Below are 21,501 nucleotides of genomic sequence, written 5' to 3'. Positions count from 1 at the left end.
AGCGTCTCTCACCTTGATCACAAAGACATGACTATACATGTCTTTATCCAGCATTAACTTAATCACTTAAAAATAATGCGTAACTGAATGAAACAAATCCACTGGGAAGGTAAGCCACCGTCTTCAAATCAAAAACAAGAAGCCAATGGTTCTCACTCTGGAAAATGAGTTGGCCGATGGCAGCATTTCTTCCTCTGCTGTTCTCTGCGACACACTCGTACATGCCGGCGTCCTCTGGGCGAAAATATGGAATCTCCAGAACCCCGCTGGAGGGGTTGATTTTAATCTTGCCAGGAAGTGGATTTCCATCAGCTCTTCTCCAGGAGATGGACGGCACAGGGCTGCAGGGGCCACACGGGACAGTTCCCAACATAAATGTAAAACCTGAATACTTTGTACCAGTTCAAAAAGCAGCGCTTAAATGTTGAATGTAGATAAATAAGGAATGGCAAATGTCGCACAAAGTAATCCTTCACAATAAAATGTAGGGAACAGAATGAATGAAACACTGTTTTTGATGTATGTGGCTCCCAGATCAGCAGCACGGTCTCGTGACAGACTGCTCATGTTGTGCAACACACATTTACAGTTCTCACGTGAGAAACTCGGGACGTCAGAAAAAGCTTCACAAAACCAGAATCAATAAAGTTTTTTATAATGATTACTGAGCTCAGCTGAACTACTTTTTCAGGTGTGTTCAATAGAGACAATGGTAACAATTAGTGATGAGGTTTCATGAAACAGTGTCGTGATTTTCAGAGGCCACCAGATGGCGCTGTCTGCTGTAAAATGTTTGGACTAATTAAATGCAACCTCACATCTTTTCTACACCAACAGCGCCATCTAGTGGCCTCTGGACAACACCGTTTCATCCACTCTGCACGACTGTTTCATGATACATCATCTAGCCATCACTAGTAACAATGGCTGTTTGTTACCATAATATTTTGTAATGTTTGATGAGGTTTCAATGGCATAATTTTCAGAGGCTATTTAAAAGAAGCCTCACAAACTAAAAGCACCATTTATAAGCCTCTGCAAATTATTTATGAGGTACATAGTAAATATAATGCTTTTTAATTGTTTCTATAAATATCAACAGTTTTTGTCTATTTAAATCTACAGCACATACTTGACATAACACATGAACAACACACATTTTGAGGTAATACTGCATTGTTTAACACTTTGTTTTGTCCGTTTGAACCTTTCTTTTCAGCATCATAACCGTTGTAAAAATAAATTAATAAATAAATAAATGTGCCGTGCACCCACTGACAAGCACAAGGCAACCTTGGTTGAAATAAATTCATAAAAAATGGTGTGATTAATTGAACTTTCCAACTGCAAAACACGACATTCTCGCCAACGATTAACATCCTTTTATTTATTTTTCACACTCAACCACTGCTGTAGAGGTTATATTATCAATTTGTAGTGACCTTGTTTCCAATAATTTATCAGGCCCAACGTATATCCAGTCTTTCTACAAACAAAGAAGAAGCCTAGTTTCCACAAATGTGACTATGTGAAGGGTAAAGCTGTGACTGGCAAATGACTGTGACACTTACTTTCCCAAGGCGAAGCATTCCAGCTTCACTGATGATCCTTTCGAGACATGCAGCCTGTCAGGAAACTGCACCTCGATCTTTGGCTCATATTCTCCCATCACTACTGCATGAAGCATAAGAGCAAAATCACATCATTCAAAAGCAGAAAAAAAAACATTGCTAGCCGGGTTCCTGGTGATTCATATTGAATGTGAGTGCGGTTGGTGAGAGCAACACTGGCGGGAAGCACGAGCGCACGCTGACAGTGCTTACAACAGCATTTGGCTTTTTGGATGGATGAATTTGGATTGTGCCTCCGCTCAGATTTAAAGTTGTTTATGTAAACGATCATGAAGGGGTTCCGTATGTGCGGTGAAGCTCTGGCTGCGCGGATGCCACCGAGGGGTTTCGTCAAAGCACACTACATTTCTGGTTATGTAAATATGTGTCTCAGTGCAGAAAGAGAGGCTTCCTCGCAAACATAACCTTGCACAGTTCAGGGGTTTGGATGACGGGGACGCCTGGAAAAACAGTGTGACGCTGGAGACAAGCGATTTATCTGGGCGGCTCACCCTCCCTCTGACACTGTCGAGATAACAACAAGCCGCCAAGGCAGCGCGCTCACCGTCGCTGCGCACCACCACAGGGGTCGGGGAGCTGAACGCTGTTGTGTTGGTCATCATGTTTCTCACTGCGCACGTATAGTTCCCCGCATCAGAGGCTTCCACTTTGGCGATGTAGAGGTTTCCCGTCCTCTGAGAGATAAAACGACGGGCGTCCTGCTTCAGGAAAGTGCCATCTCCGTTGAACACCCATGAATATTTGATCTCTGGAAGAAAGAGCCCAGAATTTGAAGTGTGGCAACAGCATATCTGAAGGCCACACAAGTGTTCCAAAGGAAGAAAGTAAAAGAAAATAAAACTGACATTAACACAGAGATTTCAATTAAAAAATATATGTTCAATGACTTTTTTATCTATCCATCCTTCCACTTTCCCACATATCCAACCATCATTCAATTTATCCAAATCCACCTCATCCATCCATCCTTCGACCCATCCATCCATCCACTTACCCACACATCCATCCACCTCCAAACATCTATACACCTATCCATTGATCCATCCAACCATCATCCATTATCATCCCCTCACATGCATCCCTCATCCCATCCACCCAAATCCTCCCCACATCCATCCACCAATCACCCAACCACCCATCCATCCAACCCGCCCGCCCACCGCTGCAATCGGAGAGATTTCACTGTGTTTTCTACCTGGTTTTGTCGATAACCTTTCAAATGAACGACCATTAACAGAGTAGTTTTCTTGTGTTATACAAGCTGGTTTTCAAGGCTAGCACAAAGTAAGACTCACATATCTGGTTTTCAGAGCAGCCATACATCAGGGAACACCATCCAAATGACTTGAATGTTTCCAGTATTTAAGCGCATATCACCTTACAAAAGGAGGATAAAGTGAATGAAAGACGTGTCTGCAGGGACGGCTGCTGAATCAGACACATGACATTCTGCAGTCAACCTCCCTGACAGCCAAAAGTCCCACTCACTTCCTTGAGGGAGAACAGTGAATTACGATGATTACAGTGAAAGTCGGGGCCAAAACTGACAGACCTTTTCATGATTAGGGACGATTGGAGACCGACTCTGCTAAGAGCTGCAGTCTCAGAGCAACAGAAGACTTCCAGGCACATAATCTCATGTCCGCTGACAGTTTGACGCTCAGCACGACTCCTTTATACACCACATACCTATTGATTGAGCTTCGTGTGGCTGCTTTTTAATAAGCTGCATCGCTGCGCTCTTTGTAAATCTCAAGTGATGCAAAACAAATACCTCTCTGACTCAGGAGCTGCTGGAGGAAAGAGGACATTTAAAGCTCTGGTAAACGCCTCATAGCTCACTGTGGATGGAGCTTGAAAACACGATAAAATATCGGAGAAACTGGCCACATTTCACGCTCAAAATACTAAATTATATATTATATAAATTATATATATAGCTTGCACATAAATACATATTTTATAAACAACAACAATAATATTATTAATAATAATACATGGATTGTATAATTTTATTCATCTATTTTTTGTTTATTATTTGGATTAGGCTTATTATTATTATTCTTTTTTATTATTATTTTGTTTTGTTCATTACTGCCCGATGCACCAAAGCACTTTGCTAGTTGGCGGGTTCCTCATTGACCTTGGCAATAAAGCTGATTCTGATTCTGAAAATAAAGCTTTCGTTGCTCTTATATTGTTAATTCTCTTCATGATTCTAAAATTACTTGTGCGTTCCTGAAGTCAAGAAATTCTTATGTCGTCTATTTAGGTGAGATCCATCAAATGACATTGCGGCAGTTGAAATAGTTGATATTGACAATGACTTGTGTAACTCAGACACTTGAATTTGAACATTTGGTTATTTAAAATACAACTGGACCCATATTTGAGCTCATGAAATGGGCTGGTCTCAAAGGTCCATTGGCTGATCTTGTTGATATTGACAATGACTTGTGTAATTCAGACACTTGAATTTGAACATTCGGTTATTTAAAATACAACTGGACCCATATTTGAGCTCATGAAATGGGCTGGTCTCAAAGGTCCATTGACTGTTTTTTTTTATATTGACAATGACTTGTGTAATTCAGACACTTGAATTTGAACATTCGGTAATTTAAAATACAACTGGACCCATATTTGAGCTCATGAAATGGGCTGGTCTCAAAGGTCCATTGGCTGATCTTGACTCGATAGTGTCCAATCTTAAGTTATAATCTACAGTATATACTTGATGGTGTTTGCCTGACAATGTGTCGGTTTGAGTTTTAGGTTGAATCTTTCACTTGAGAGACAAATCCCATTTAATGTGCCCTGACAGTGTTAAAGAGAGGCTTTTAAGGGGCGGGTGGGGAGGCTTTAGGGCAAAGTGTGGAGTCCCACGTGGACGCAGGATTCAGCAAGATACAGCGAGCTGAGGATGCCTGGCATGCTGGCGTGAAATTGCGCTGGTGGGAACTGAATGGCCGCGGGAGCAAACACGACTTTGTGGGCCTGCTAATCAGCGGCATGCAGACACAGGAGCGGAGAGGCTGCGGCAACATAGGATAAGCCCTCCGTCGGCCGCGACAGCAACCGGCAGCCTTTATTACGAACCGATAACCTGCCCACATCGGGGTAGAGGAACGGCGGCTGCGGAAACTGGAGACTTTATAGACGAAGCGGCAGATCATGTGGGCTCCAAAAGTGAGCCGGGGGTTGGGGGGAGGGTTAAGAAGTGCGAGGCTATGAACTATTGATATGAAAGCAGAGGGGTTAGACAGGTGAAGCTGGAGCTGATCAAACGAAAACTCCCTCTTCTGACGGATAAGGAGAAGTGAGCGGAAAGTCTGGCATCTGAGAAGAAGCCAAAAGAGAAGGGGTGGGAGGAAAAAAGTGCGGAAAACAAAGAGCACAGCAGCGATGCATGGAGATAATAAGTGAGCAGCAATAAAGACTGCTGAGGCAAGCTGGCACAGAGCTTACTCTACACAACTTTCAAACCATTTCACACTCCGAGGCAAATTGCTGAGAGCTGGAGAGAGTTGGGGTTGGAGTTGGACGGCATATGCTTCCCTTCAGAAGTGGGTAAATTGGCAGCGCTGGCGGTTTTTAGCTAATTGCTTTGGTAAAAAGTAGAATCTTTGTCATGCAATTAGGACGATACTTCAAGGTTGTGATAAAAGATAACCTGAATTAATTGGAAAAGGACTCAAGATTATTCTTTTTGGGGAAAAAAGGCTTGACAAGGTTTGGGTATTTCACCTCCTCCTAGTTTTCTTGATGACTTTATGAAACGCTTTCATTAATTGTATTAATGTCATTAATTCGTAATTCTAAATATCATTCCACTTTCAACTGATATGGATGCAGCAAACTAAAGAAAAACATTTCTCACGGTGAACATACAAGGTCATGACACAACCACACAATTCACACATGAAGTCAGCTTTAAATCAACATGGCAAGTGAAACAGGTGGATTCGACAGTAAAGAAGATTCATGATACTGTGTGTCATGTTCGACACAGAGTAATTCCGCATAAACAGGACTTAAACATTCATGTACCAAACTTCTTGACAGTGCTACAAGCAGTTCGGTCACCGGTGCTTCTTTTCACAGTCCAGGTTCGATTCCCAGTCAGTGGACTTCCTCTTTGCCTTGAGTCAGCGCAGACATTGTGGTGCATGAGCCAAACACTTCTTACTTCTGAGCTGAAACTTTCAAGGCGGCGATGGTATTGTGCTTTCCTGTAACTCCCTGTTGGCTCAACCCGTTCCCTTGCTTTGACTTACTTCCCTAGTCATTGACTATATGCAGTATACTATTTGGTTATGTGGTAAACTACAGAGTAATAAAGGCATAACTGTGTTGTAACAATATTTATATTCTTTTTCTCTTTCTTGAAAAAAATAAAAGATATTTCATAACCAGCTACAGAATATCTGGATAACTCATTGTAATCCAGGTACTGCACTTCACCATGACTTCATTATTTTAAACATTATTATTTATCATTTGAGTGTAGATGTGATGAATGACGTTGTCAATTACCACGTGCAAAGTGAAAGGGTTGCCACCAATGGTTAGCCCTACCTTCTGTCCGTCTTTTACAGCGTCAGGATATGCCGCGAAAGGCCGAACGTGTGCTTCAATTGAAAGTCTAGTGTGTCGACCTGCAATGCTACTTTCAGCGTCAACATAGGGTTCAAATATCCACTTTCTCAATGTCAACATATTACAAATTCTGTGGAGAACTGGCATTGTTTTCACGATTAGTCCACCTTCTGAAAAGTATCAAAGGTTCATGTCCGAAGACGTGTGTTACATGTTGCATGGTGAAAAACTTTGGTCTCCATGACAAAGCCTTTCATACCTCCATAATGTGCTGGCGGACCGCAGAGCAGAACCACAGCTTGACCTTCCCTCACCGACACCGTGTTCCTCATCTTCCTTCTGAAGTTTTCCAGAACTGTTGAACAGATAAGAAAATCAGAAAACTCTTGAACATGTGAGAGCTCTTAAGGCCCATTAACGCTCCATGTTACATACGGATCAGCCTGTCTGTGACCTGTGTTCATTCTGTCCGTATGACTACACGTTTCCTCCAAGCTTATGGATATGGACCAAACGGAGCAGTACCACTGCTCTACTATGGAGCAGTACCACTGCTCTACTACTACCCAAAATGTAGCTCTTATGAGACATGAAGATGATATACAGTATTTAACAGCCTCACCGACCACTGGCTCAGACAACGCTGCCTCGGTTTCCCTCTTTTGTGCAAGAGTGACATTATCAATACTTCTTCCATGGTTGCCATGTTGCTTTTGGAGTTTGTCATCGTTGTGGACATATTGGTGAACTCACAGAACAAGTGTGATCAGTAACACAAGTTTGAACTGGATGCGTACAAGAGCATAAATGATGCTTCATAGGTGACAACTGCAGTTTTGAAACACACTGCTTTATAGTCAACCCAATGACGGCTCGGTGAATCCCGCCGCACGTGTAAGAAGAGAGGGAATAAAGGGTGTGAAGATATGGCCTCTTGCCGACGGAGCTCTAGAGAATGCTTTCACCTTTAATTAAATGCTGCTGTGCTGCGTGAGAGAATAATCAGGGGGAAGACATATCAATCCAAGACAGTGAGAAATACCAACCACTTCACTGGAGGGATCAAGCAAATATCAGCGGTGGTCAAATCGGAAGTCGACTGATTAAAATTCTACGACATGAAGATGTGCTATCCAGTTCATGTATTTCACTGACAGAGCAGAGGGATAATAAAGTCATTGCATGGACAGACACGCCGCCAGAAGACATGATGGACGATCGGGTTTTTATTCCCAGTCCTGATACCTGACTCACGTCTTCCTGAGAAGACGACCGGATGCATTCCTGACAAGTGAGATTTGGGACATTTCGCATTTACTGAGTTCGCTCAGAAGCTCAAAGACAATAAGAACAGCAATAATATACCCTGCACATTTGACCTTGACACTGGCTCCAACACACTGGCTCGGGTTCTGCTTACTTGGTACGACAAATGAAGGAAATGCAAATTATGCTAGAGCAACCTGGGAGCAGACAAAACAATTTGCTAGAGCAGGAATAAGAGAAAGCATAAAGGAATTTTGTGAGAGAAGGCCTAGCATAATAAGTTGGGCTGCTTATTCCATAAAGTGATGGGTAACTGAGGCGTCATGACACAGTACTGAAGGGCTAATGAGGTTTCATGAAACCGTGTCTGGATCACAGGCCACTAGATGGCGCTGTCTGCTGTAAAATGCTTGGACTTGAACAACTAAATGAAGCCTCACATCATTTCTAAACCAAGAGCGCCATCTAGTGGCCTCTGAACAATAGGACACGGTTTCATCGACTCTGAAGGGGTGTTTAATGATTCCTCATCTACCCAGACACACCACTGTTGCATGTGCAACACAGACAGCAGAGAACACTTCAGATCAGCTTGCTTCATCACTTTCAATCTGTTGTTTCAGTGTTGAAGAAGTACTAATACAAACAAAGTATTCATGCAAGTTTTTCCTTGCGAGGCTCTGTGTATGTTGTACATTACAATAATTATATTTTTCTGAAAACAACACACATGAACCTGTAAAAACAGCATAAAGATTTTTTTTTTTCTTAAAATCCTTGATGTACTCACATGCAAACTGCACCTTTGCCTCCCTGCTGACCACAGTCCCCAAGGAGTTGGAGGCTATGCACTGATATACTCCTCCATGACTGACCATGTGAGGACCGCGGATCAGCAGATTCCCCTCTATGAGGCTGAAGTCAGGATCAGATTCTGTTTCCATCGCTCTGCCGTTCACCTTCCACCTGCAAACAAATCGTCTGCTGCTTATTGAATACCGGCGAGACGCCTTTATCTAGGCGACTGGCCTCTTAATAACTGACTCATACAAGAAAGTCGGCATTCAAAAACAGCACATCTGCGGCGTTAACAGTGAAGCAGTGCTGTGCCCAGAGTCAAAACACTTACCTATAATCTGGGGGCGGATTTCCCTTGGCTTTGCAATTAATAAACACCTGATTATCATCAGCGCTCAGTGGGAAAATAATGTCACTGGGCTCCTGGGTGAAGACAGGACCGTGGCGTGTTCTCTCTGTGTCAAAAAGAAACAAAGCAGATGGCATTGAATTATTTCAAAATATTTCCCTGGGTGCTCAGGAAATTGTTTGTAACTCCTCAGCCATATAATTAACTGCCAACACGACTCTTTCGAATGGATTCTGGCTTTCATAAAGCCTTGTCAGAGAGCAGGTAGAACAGCGGGATGAGAGAACCATTAGCTACAGATAACCCGCAGCACATTGGCAAAGAGGCAGAATCAGCGCCAACACGTGTGTGTTTTCCTCATGTGTCTTAACTGTCACAATGCGTGCATGTGCAGGATTCCATGTTTACCTACATTCACGCAGCGGTGACAGAAATGTGGAGCCGCCTCCAACAGTGAGTTACGGAAGATAGGAGAGCAGAATCCGGACTTTAATCTCAGAATTCTCTCCGTATATAAATGTTTATTTTCACTCTTGCCACAGGTCTACGTGTCATTTTTGACCTACGTTCAAAATGTAGTCGTTGGATTCCGATATCTGCGGCTCTTCAAATGCTCCTCAAATAAATATTTTAAGTAGGGATGCTCCGATTGATCAGTCACAAATTATGATCGGCCGATTTCAGCGTGATCGGTGAATGCTGATCACAACAACTGATCATGTGTAACAGCCGGCGCTCTGTTGAAGCCCCGCTGTTTGTGATGCGTCCGCTCCTCCCTACTCGCTGCACACCAAGCAGTAGCATGTCTGCTGCGGGGCTTCTTTCAATCTGTCATGTAAAGTTTGCATCCTGCAGCACATGCACGGGACAATGCTGCTCAGGGAAGTGCCTTCAAATTAAACACGCCGTTTAAAGCGCCATCACTTGACGGAGCACGGAGAGTTTTCCGGGCTCATGACAGTGAGACCGCTGGTTCCTCAGCAGCAGGTGTTGTTTACGCGGAGATGGACACGGAAATGGAAACGACCGGATCCGTCGCCGTTTTGGAGTCGGATGCAGCGTTTGTTAGCCACCTGAATCTGAAACGTTTGAAAACGTCTGGAGTGGGAACTTTCATAAATGCAGTGCTCTCTGTCTCAGAGTCCCACTACAGTATGTAAATATTTCACGGACATAGCACAGTCTCTAAAGATTCACCTGCGACGTCTCACATCAAGTTTAATGTTTTTCAGTTGTCCATTTGACTGAATAATTGCTGCATTCAGCAAGGTTTTTTTACCACCTTGAAGAGGTATATAAAACGTGCCTGAATTAAAATGATTTAAAGTTCATTTTTAGACATCATGGACACAAAAGGCCTCATCATTGTATTACAAATTTATTGACAATCCATGTGATCGGTATCGGTGATCGGCAGCATCCCTAATTTTAACAGCTATACAACAGTAAAAGCATCCTTGCTGAACTCACAGTACCAACCACAGCAGGTAGTCGACCTCCTTCTCAGCCTGAATTTAGCGATAATGATGGAATGTTTCTCTGTGTTTTCTGTCTTATCAATACTGTCACTCTTAAGGTGTCATATGATGATGGCCTTCAAGTGACTTCGGGTGTTGCAGATGTCAGCTTCCCGTGTTGCTTGTTCACACATCATGATTGTAATTCACATGCTTCCCCTCCCTTGACATTTCATGACAGCATCTGTAGTGTGTCACCAGCTTGGATTATACAGCAAACTTTTCAGCACTGTGAGACAAAAGGCACAAAAGGTACTGCACGCAGTATGGGTAAAAGTAATATCAGAAGTACCAGATCGCCATCCCGCAGAATCTCTGTCTCTGTTTATGTGACATTCCGTTTAATATAACAGAAGGTTATAGGACTTCTTTTCTCCATTTTCCTTTTTTTCCCTCTTTCAGTTCACGCACCAATGACATCATCATAAGTTTAACAAGCAAAGGCCTTACTGTAATTGACCTTTTGGTGAAAATGTGTTGTGACTATTTCGTAACAATGTTGCATGTTTTGCACCGCAGTTTTTGAAATATGCATTCGCATTATTTGATATCAAGCTATCTATGCGCTTGTTCTCATGTTCCTTATATATTTTGGTCCTTTATTTAGTGTCTAATTTATTAATAATTTGAATTAATTCTAGTAACAGTCCAAATTTAATTGCCCACCTCCTGCAACAGACAATATGTGACGCCTTAGGAGTGAGAATACATACATACATACATCTTCTGCGAACCAGCAAATAGTCCCGGTGAGGTGGTCATTGGGCGAGAGGCAGGTTTACACCCAGTCCATCGCAACCCAGTGGTCGCCAGTCCATCACAATTTTAGAGAGAATTAACCTTATGAGCATGTATTTGGGTTGGGGGAGGAAACCGGAGTACCCTGGGAAAGCCCATGCAGGGTTCAGCGAGAACATGCGAAGTCCACCCAGAAAGATCCAGAGCTGGATTCAAACCTTCTTGCTGAGAGGCAGCAGAGCTGCCCAGGAGTGACAATAGGATATTTATTCTTTCTAGTGCCTCAGTTGATTCAAAGTTGAGTGTAGTAGCCACTAAACCATCAGGGGTTCTATGAGTGACGCAAATGGGAACATTTCAGTCGTAATCCAAGCGTGATCAAAGCATGGTGGAAGAATGGTTAAAAGAAAAAAAAAACTCAGAAGGACTGCAAACTGAAACTGAAACATTCATTCTGGTGCAATTTCTCTCCAGTCCTCTCTCGCAGTCCTTGCTCAATTGTCTGAAAGAAATTAACTGAAATTCTCACCTCGTGTCAAGCAGAGCCAAAAGCTCCAGACAGGCTACAAAAAATATTTTGAATCTTAAAACATAACTTTTTAACAAGTTGAATATTCCAAACTCAAGGACCGAATTTCAAAAATAATCAACCGTCGCAGCTGAGAACAAACTTCAATATGAGACTATATGTATCATTGTGTTTGAAAGACCAGCGTTATTCGGACAGCACCATCCTGCCACATTGTTTTTTTGAGTAGTGCAGCAGGATTCATATTTTACACAGCTTGATCCTGAATCGAGCTTCCTGAGCCAAACCCTGCAATTTGTACGGGTAGAGTGAATATCAAGGGATTATGCAACGTCCTGAAACAGTATTGACCTCCTCCAATTTTGCTCCACTGGCCATCGCATTCAGTTAAGAAAGCGGAAATGAGGCACAGCCAGGGCACTGGAGAGACTACACACGACTCTCAGTTGACCAGGAATTTCTTCATATTTGGCCAGATAAATTAGGCCACTTAATATGACACCAAAAAGGGCGGCAAAAGACAATGTGGACTGTGTGTGTATGTGAATACTGGAGACATCAGGGACCAAGAATTTGACCAGAGATCAATGTTTTCCTAAAGTAAACAATAAAACCTGTTTTCGCTGCTGCATTTCACACTCGGGCACGAATGATAATGTAACCTTTGGACCTCAATTGCTGACACAGCCACTGCAGTCGCATCATTTTATTACACTATTATTACAATGTCATATATTTGTCCCCCTCCACGACGATCTATACCAGTGATTCTTAACCCACGTTTGGGCCGCGAGTGCCTCCTAGAGGGCCGCTATTAGTTTTTTTGTTTTACACCTTTGAGCCGCGAGGCACTCACATATGGTGGCAGTAGTGTGTCACTGAATTGACTTGACAGCTGCAAATCTGTGATAGTCAACAACAATGAAGATGCTCTTGAAAAGAAAAAATGATGAAGAAAGTGATGCCTCCCCCACCGACAATAAAAACTGTCCATGAAAACACCAGTTGAAGCAGATTTGAAAATACATTTTATGGCTATACTTTAATTTACTTCAATAACATATTATTTTTATTTAATGATATTTCGACATGGTTTTATTATATTTATTTCATTCAGAATTTGATTCAGTTATTCCAATTTTCTCAACAGTTTGCATCAAGTGTATTGTTGTTTAAATTTTTCTCTTTGGTAAATTTGGTGAATATGACTTGAACCTGGTTCTGCAGCTGGTTGCACTTTTCGATGACAAATACATACTTTTGCAATGATCACATGGTTTCATGTCCTTTCACAAGGTTGTGGTTTGTTGACGTGTAAGTAGATTAAATATGGTTGTTGATGGCAAATGAAATCCAGAGTCCATGAATCATTTCTATTACTTACGTATGGACCCCGGGTTCATTTGTTCTAGGAAAGGAGGGCCCTGAGATCAAAAAGGTTGTGAACCCCAGGTCTATACAATACAATAACTACATCGCTGAACTCAAATCTAAAATAAGTAAGCGTGCTAGTAACCGAGTGCTGCTCCCTGAATGACACTCAGCTTCTGAGGCCAATTCCGTTTGTGCATCTGATTGTAATGGAAACACACATGTGACTGTTTGACTGGGCTGTCGACATGCAATATCAGAGCATAGCTTTACTCTTATTAATTATCCCACAGCGTGTTCCTGTTATCTGCCTGTGCTTTCCGAGCGCGTGTCTGTTCAGTCGAGCGTGTTGTTTTGGTTTGCACCAGCAGAACTATCAATACACAGGAGTAATTAACTAATGTAGCGCTAATTACTCCCGTGAAATCTTGCATTTCTTCAACAGACACACAAACAGTGAGCAGCGACCGCCCTCCGCACATTAGATCGCGGTCATTTTTCTCGACACTTCAGAGAATCATTTGCTTTTTTTAATGTTTCTCTAACCTTGAAAAGGACGGGAGAGGGGCTCCCTCCCACATCATCATCACCATCATCTTCCTAATGAGAGTGGGAGTCTTTGCCTGAGGTAAAGGCCTTGTTTCCTCAGTCACTGTGGGAGCTGGTTCATTTTTTTTTTTATCCTCGCTGCAGTGTCCTTTAAATTAAACAAATTAATGAACCTTTAATAGCCGAGCTGTTACACCTGGGGAGTGGTTTCGTGTGCGCGATTCAGAGTGACCACAACACACGGACACAAACTCTGTCGTCTGCAGTCTTAGCAAACAGTTGCTGTTAAAGAACAGTGTAAATCGTAAACAAATCATTCTGGTTGTTGCTACAATATTTTGACCCAACGACTGGAGTTAAATGAGAAGCACAGACTCATAGAATATAACATGATCTGCATATTAATCTGTGAGGGTGTGGTCTGTGTGTTAGCTGGTGGGAGTGCACCGAGTGGTGCCGTCACATGGAACGCTACGGCACATCTGGATCTGCACCACCACTTTAGTTTCGTTCACATTGCAGCATGAGCTCCAGTGACTTTCTTACTATTCTATCGGGTCGTGTGAGCAAGTTCCGGAACTTTACTGCCACCTACTGTCTCATTAAAGGAAGTAAAATACATCGATGGTGACAATCACTAGTGATGCATCGACGAGGTATCATGAAACAGTATTGCAGGGTCGATGAAACAACCTCCTAACTTTCAGAGGCCACTCGATGGAGCTCTCGGTTTAGAAGTGATGTGAGGTTTCATTGAATCAGTTGTTCAAATCCAAATATTTTACGGCAGATGGCGCCATCTGGTGTCCTCTGAAAATCAGGACACTGTTTCATGAAACCTCATCAATATCCATGCTTCCTAATGACACATTAGGAACACACAATGAAACATTTATAATTCCAAATGTAATAAATACATATATACATGAATCAGAATCTATTCTTTGAATTTGCTTTTAATTTCTTAAAAAAACATGCTTTTAAAAGTTTCACAGAATTGAAAAGCACTTCACAAATACCATTATTGAGCAAGGTTTGCAATCCATGTTTGAGTTTAATATCCACCCATGAGATGTTTAAACACAGACATAATATCTTGGAAATGAAAGAATATGACTGATATTTATCTTGTTCACTTTTAGCTGGTTGATGACATTTCCAGGAAAGGAAGGCAAATACATCCTCTCACACTTTCTTTTCCTCACACATTGCTCAGAAAATAGTGAAGAAATGTTAGTTGTTAAATGTTCGTTGGGTAATTTCAGATTCAGACATGTTTTCTCTTAAGAAACTGAGAAACTATCTTCAGAAAAACATAAAAATATAAACCAAAAACTTGGCTTTCGGCAAAATGTATGCATGTCAGGTGTGAAAAGGAACTTAAACTGGCTTCTTACCAGAGCGGCACAGTTTGAGTGACAGAAGGATTACCAGTTGCCATGGTAACAGCATCTTCATTTTCCAATGTCAAAGAGTCGCCCACTTCCCATCCAGTCGCCAGACAGTGCAGACTATTTCCTGGTCGGACTCGCTTAGGTGTGGCTCTGATAGAAAAGACGGACAACTGCCGATGAAAAAAAGGAGAGAGGAACAGAATAAACAACTGGAAACTTGAGAAAATTTGGTGAACCATGAATAATGAATTCAACCAAATAAGCAGAGGCAAGAACGCGTGCCGAGGGGCGCGCTGGAAGCTGATACTGGGGAGCTGATGTTTGCTGTAGACATGCCTCGGTTGCTCCAGAGAACAAGTCAAGCTAAAGAAATAGATAAAATAGGCTTGAGCAGCATAAGAGGAGCAAAATTCCATGGCTGAATCTAATATTAGCATAGTAATCTGTTATTCAACTTAAGTTCGTCTCCTAGGAAGATGGAAACTTCTCTTTATTTTAGCCTCTGAGGAGAGAAGTAAACTACGCTGAAGACACCCAACTCCTTAGCATCATTCCAAATACGAATCACTCTCATTGGCTACCTATCAGTGCACGCTTTTTGACACCACCATGTACCAAGGACAGCGCTATAAGTGCCTGCTTTCAAATAGATTTGAAGCAAAAAAATGAGGATACACTTTCATCATTTTAAAATGGCTTCATATCCCACAGCAGTAGCCAAATGAACTAAAGTAGCTTAGCCATGATGGTCCATGACTACCATCTTCAGTACGGTCAAATGCTAACAAATGCAAAACAGAATACTGAACCTAGGACCAGGACTTGCGATGGCAAGATTTCTGTGCCGCGGCATCTCAGCCAAATACCACTGACTGATAAATGAATGCATCAAAAATGTTGGCTCAGACTGACTGGATATGATGTAGATCACACCTGGGCAAAGTGCGGCCCGGGGGCCAAATGCGGCCCTTTGACTGTATTTATGTGGCCCTCCTGGAGTCAGAGCAAAACTATAAAACTGACATTGTTGTTGTCTCTGACATTTTGTCTTATGGATCGTTTTTTGTTTATTATGATGTAACTGAAACATAACCTTCTTGTTGAATTATTTTTTCTAAATCTTCTCTCGTGGCTATTTTAGGAGCATTTCTTGTCAGTAAGTAAATTTTGAAATGTATGAGCCACATTGACAATCTTTAAATGGAATGTGGTTTAAATAAAATAAAACACAACAAACCAACAGTTTCTATGCATTTTCACAGTGTAGATTCATAATCACACATGATTTTTATTTTCAATTTTCTCTTGTCCTCCTCTCTTTGTGTTTGACGGCCCTTCTCAACGGTCACAATATATAACCCGGCCCCTTGGGAAATTTAATTGCCCACCTCTGATGTAGATGGATACAGTTGACACATTAGCAGATGGATATTGCAGGTTTTTTTTTACTACTGTGTTCGCTCATAACTGGGCGGGACCGGGAAAATCCAAGACCACGGACCTCTAAGACTTCACCGACCATGACTACACCAAGACCAGGTCAGACTGGTTCTGAGAACCTCGGTACGTCCACTTCATAGTGGAATGATTATTGGTTTCTGAATTATCAGAGAAGGAAACGATCTTAAACTAAATTATTTTAGCTTAGTGAAGAAGTCACAGGACTTTCTCACCCACAGACTCCAGGTGTTTCTCTGCATTGTAAAAGCCCAATTTTAGATGGACTCAAGGAATAATTTGGTTTTCTGAAACATAGTGATCAGCAACACCGGCAACAAGCACTTTACAAGGGGCGTGCACTCTTCAGCTAAATAACATGACTTCATTTCCTCTGCTTCAGGAACTTTTTTTTTCCACCAAACCTTCCTTCATTTGCGTTTGGGAACAGGTAAAGTCAAATTACGGCAGTCATTCACAAGAATGCGGCTGCACTCATCCATTCCAAACTTTCACACTTTTCTGGCTTTTCTTTCTGAGCCTCCCGTAAAAAGGCTGTGAAGCTAAATCCATTGCACATACAGTGCCTTGTATCCTGACCAGGCACTACACTGCTGTTATCCCACTCACTCCCGCGCTGGGTTTCCCGCATGATAATCAACAGCCGCCATGCTTCAGCAAATCTCCAGAGCTTCCTTGCAAGTCAAGGGCAGGGCTTTCCTCAGTAGGGGGCATTAAATGCAGCCAACCAATTTGTCAAATAGCAAGGCGCCCGGTACTGTCTTAAAAATAACAAGCCTCTGACAGCTGATGTAGCTCTGCTCCATATTCCACCCAAGCTTCCAAAATTGGCAGTGAAACTTTCGGTTTTAAATAAGTCCTGACAGAGGAGGACCAGCTTCAGCTAGCAGAAAAAAAGCAGTGCTTTAATGTCTCAGCGTCGCAGGTTCATATTTTCATCTGCTAATAACCCATTAGCTAACAGAAAGGTTGTGGGAATAACTAGTTAGACCTTGAAATCCCACAAGACACTAGCCAAACTGGTCCAAAGATCCCTGAGGATTGGCACAGCAGCATGGTTTTAGGAGAAGAGTAGGTGATCCAGATCGAACTGTGAGTCTGCTGGGATGTGACAAACAATAAAATAGCAGGACAGTGTGCAGCAAGGCAGCGACAGAAGACGGCCAGCTGTGCTATTTCCAGCTGAAGGTAGCTGTAGGGAGGTTTTACAAAACCTTCTGTTTGGAAGATGTTAACAGTCCAGGGAATAGCAGGGGAGTGAAGACATTTCTCATGTTTGATAAGGGGACCAGGCTTTTCGCCGTGTGGACCTGTGCAGTTAGTCGCAGAGGCATATTTGGTTGCGGCAGAGCAACCACATGACCTGTCATGTTTCTTGAAGCCAGTTTGTTCCACCGTTCTCTGTTCTTACTGAATCGACTCTCATGTATCACTGAAACAAAAAAAAGTTTGATTCAGTTGACAGTACATTTGATATAGTACTTTTCTCGGTGACAATACATCCACATAAAAGCCCACAGGCACACTCTTATCTGAGGTTTAATAATGTATCCTCACACACACAACACACACGCTGCATCTCTCCCTTACACAACAAACTAACTAACTTGTTCAGTGTATATTAATTTCACTCAACACTCATGAAGAGCTTTATTATGAATTATAATCGCATAATTATCTGGATTTATGTTGAAAGTGCTGCATGTTGTACGTTAACTTCGTACTTAAATAGGGTCACAAACAATGACCTCTCATTTTCTGTTACATATAAGTTATTAAAGTGTTTTCCAGATTCAGTGTAGAAATCCCTGTCGGCATGTTTTTTGTGCTTACGCCGCGTTTATGCACCTGGCCCTCGAAAGAAACACGTTGGATCTACTTCATCATGTATAGAGGTGTTGACCTCCAGCAAGGCTTTGTATGAAACAAAATGAAGGGGCAAGATTTGCAATGCCCCCCCACCCACCGCTTTTAAACGACTGCAACCACCTATCGAGGAAAGGAGAGCTATGAGAAGCTCAGCCTTATTCCGAGCTTCTCTTTTCATTCCAAGAGGATGCAATACAGATTACCAGACCTCCCTCTTGTCAGTCATCATCATTGATTTTGTTTCAACTTTTTTTTAACCTTCTGCCTTTTTGTTTGTCATCCTATCCCAGGTCTTGTCACGAGTCTCAATCAAACACGCTGACAGGTGAATCGATGAACGCAGGATTTGCTTGATGTCCCTCCTTATGAGAGTCACAGTGGTGATATATTTCAGTGCCCCAAAGAAAAAGCAATACAGAATCAGTATCACACTCACATTTCAAGCCTCGGCCCTGTAACCTAGCAGAGTCGATCAAATACAGAATGTTAAAATAATATATAAACAGTAAATACATTGGATTTGAATGTAAATAGATTCGATCAGATAACCATTTGGAAATGCGATAAATAATTTTAGTTTCACTTCGTATTGAGTATCGAAGTATTATCGAAGTATAGTAGTATCGAGTATCAAGTACTTAACTATTATAGAGTTGAAAATGTCTTCAAATCTGGGCAGGTGAGCCTTTAATATTTGAAAAATGAGGTAAGCTCAGTCAGCAACTTTCGCTTGGCAACACATCAGTTGCCATTGCTACAACCTTTGCATTCAGAGACACATACACAAACCCTCTGAGATTTGGGATTTCAGATGGCAGCATCAGCCTCACCAAGTCTGAAGACATGGTTCTCAAGGAGGAATCTACGGAAGGGTAGGAGCCAGGAGAGTGTTGTGAGCAAGTGAAGAGGGTTAGACTTATTTCGGAGGGAGGGTCAGTTAAGGTGGCCGAGCCACAATGCAAAAGATCTGTGTTTGAGACTCCTAAGTCGATCAAAGAGGGTGAAATGTGAATTTTCAAAAGGGCAATGCAATCTCATCTGAATATGGTGAAGAACCACGAGGGGGCGATGAGCAGAACGAAAAAAAAATGTGCGCAGGATGGCCTATAATTTACATTAATATTTTCAATTATGCACCGAGTTATATGATTCTTCTATTATTAACTGCTCTAGGTCTCAGAGGATCTCTTCCATATTGAATCAAAATTGCTATAAATTGTGTCAACCATTGCAAACCAATTGGAATTTTGGAAACGTTTTGGGAAATATAAATCAATACCCAAGTCTAGCTACATATTTTTCATCAAAATCATGCTCACATCTGTTGGGTTTTTGACACGACTTTGCAGCCAGGCCACCCCAGAATTCAGCCAACATGCACTACACACATGCCACCTGCGGTTTTCGAACCACTGCATTGACTCTGCTTCATGCAGACCGCTGTGCTAGACCACCTTTCAAGTCCTCAGCTGCCTTCATGTCTTCCCCCGTCTCCGCGCCCTTGATTTAATTCCACGGGTGTCGATCATCCACAAATGTCTATACTGGACTGCCAGACTATTAGATCCTCCGGTGCGAGGTGAAGGTGTGACAACCACCTCCACACCATGCAGTTGCTCCAGAGACAACTATTCCCAACCGTTCAATGCGTGGAAAGCCAAGCATACAGCCAGAAAAGATACATGGTTTAAGCTTTCAGAACGGACCATATCACAGTCGCCAAGTCTGCTTATTAAAAGCGACTTTGGGCTTCATTTTCTGAGAAGAGGCTAATTAAGTATCGGTAGTCGCGGGTTGCGTTTTGTTTGGGCTTGTTTCTAAAGTGTACCTGCCTATTTGGACGTGTCCCGGGCTCAAGGAGTTCTATCCAATCAGAGCAGAGGCTGAACACGGCAGTCCTTTTCTGTTTAGGACGTGAGAACAAACGCTTTGGCACAACTTGAGTTTAGCAACAATGTTTGAGTTTATCCAAACAGATTGTAAAAATGTACAGGAGATTTATTTGTTTTTCTCACCGCAGAACCAAAAGGGGATCAGGAGGAAAAGTCACTTGTTTTGGGCTTCAAAAGCGTGGTTGCTTATTTGTCTTGCAAGATCTGGCAACCCTGGACTATATGCACATAGGCGAATCAGAGGACATTTTGCCAGCTCACTTGCGCTCAGATAAACAAACAAACAAAAAAAAGTTGAGTACACTTCGATGGCACTCTCTCCCACACATAAAACATTAATATTAGCAAAAGACGGTATTTGCCAAGGTGGTCATTAGCTGAAATGTACGGCTTTATTGATGGCTTTCATTTGCCATCACACGAAAAACAGCCTTCTTAGTAGACAGTTAAGCACTATGAAAGATACACATATTCAATTATAGCAAAAAATGTGAATCAATGGACAAGCTTTTCACCCTTTTAACTATGTGTTGAGGTACAGGGAGTCACGACCAGAACGTCCTCCTGCGAATGTGGGGCGCCGCAGTTTATCAAAGCAGTCAATACCCTGTATTTTTTAGTTTTTTTTCATGGTTTTTGCTTCATACAAAGCGGCAAGTCTTCAAACAAGTATTGATTTAGAGAAAACAAAGCATATGAAAAGGAGGGGCGTCTACATCATATCTTTGGTGCAGAGGTTGTCTAACAAGCCCCAGCAGCCTTGAGTCATTAGTGCCCAATGATCGATGCTAATTTACGTTCGCTGGAGTCAGCTGTCCACTTTCACTTCGGAGCTGATCAACTTTATTTCCCCTGCCCACAAACACGTGTCCCCCGTTTTCATTTCGCATTCAAAGTCACACTCAAGGTCTCTGATTGCATTTCGAGTGCTGCCGTTACGCATGTTGGAGGCCCACAATCCCGCAAGGTGGATGCAAGGGAGGGAGTCAAAGCACAGCGCTGTTTAAATGATGCTCGGGGGAGGATCTGCGTCTTGGTCGCACCGCAGCAATGCAAAGGAGCTGCATGTGATCTCCATGATAAATGTATAAACCCCAGGAAAAACACAGATTTTCTTGAACCCCCTGGATGGTGGTCGCAGGTGACGGAGTCGCCATATGGGATGAGTTAATGGTGCCTGGAAGGGAAAGTTTCAGTCAAGGATAAAGCCTAATAGTGTAACACTCATCACGGATAATGTGATTCCACGCACCTCCTTCTCTCAGAGGCACTTGGTATTAAGATATCTTATTAAACTAGGCAGACGCGAGACGACGCACGTGCTCATTCAGCTTTTCTAAAACAAGCTGGTGGAGCTCATGTGTCTTTTGAACTCAGGTGTTCCACTTCATTACTTTTCGAGTCATTTGTTGCGCACGTGACTTCAGAAATTACCTCCTGGAACGTTCAGAGATGTAATTACATTTGTCCTTCTTTCTTCTGTCTTTACAGGCGAAGCATGATTAACATACGAGTCGGTGGCGCATTTGAAAGATCGCAAC

At 42.3% G+C, this 21,501-nt stretch overlaps 1 protein-coding gene across 2 annotated transcripts in view; it reads right to left on the bottom strand.

The window, feature by feature from the left end:
- LOC128760919 (contactin-3) overlaps positions 1 to 21,501 on the bottom strand; it is a 107,517-nt gene that overhangs the window by 31,854 nt on the left and 54,162 nt on the right. The window contains exons 2-8 of one of the 2 annotated variants that reach the window (XM_053868660.1): positions 14,745 to 14,911; positions 8,626 to 8,749; positions 8,287 to 8,462; positions 6,490 to 6,585; positions 2,176 to 2,379; positions 1,572 to 1,674; positions 157 to 341 (exon numbers count right to left, since the gene is read on the bottom strand). In XM_053868660.1, the coding sequence (XP_053724635.1) occupies positions 157 to 341; positions 1,572 to 1,674; positions 2,176 to 2,379; positions 6,490 to 6,585; positions 8,287 to 8,462; positions 8,626 to 8,749; positions 14,745 to 14,805 (949 nt within the window). In that variant the 5' untranslated portion in view covers positions 14,806 to 14,911. The remainder of the gene's footprint in view (positions 1 to 156; positions 342 to 1,571; positions 1,675 to 2,175; positions 2,380 to 6,489; positions 6,586 to 8,286; positions 8,463 to 8,625; positions 8,750 to 14,744; positions 14,912 to 21,501) is intronic. The other variant, XM_053868661.1, reaches the window with a different exon arrangement.

The sequence above is a fragment of the Synchiropus splendidus genome, chromosome 6 (assembly GCF_027744825.2).
Source record: "Synchiropus splendidus isolate RoL2022-P1 chromosome 6, RoL_Sspl_1.0, whole genome shotgun sequence".
NCBI lineage: Eukaryota > Metazoa > Chordata > Actinopteri > Syngnathiformes > Callionymidae > Synchiropus > Synchiropus splendidus.
The sequence above is the reverse complement of the archived record's forward strand: the minus strand, read 5'-3'. Positions and strand labels throughout refer to the sequence as shown.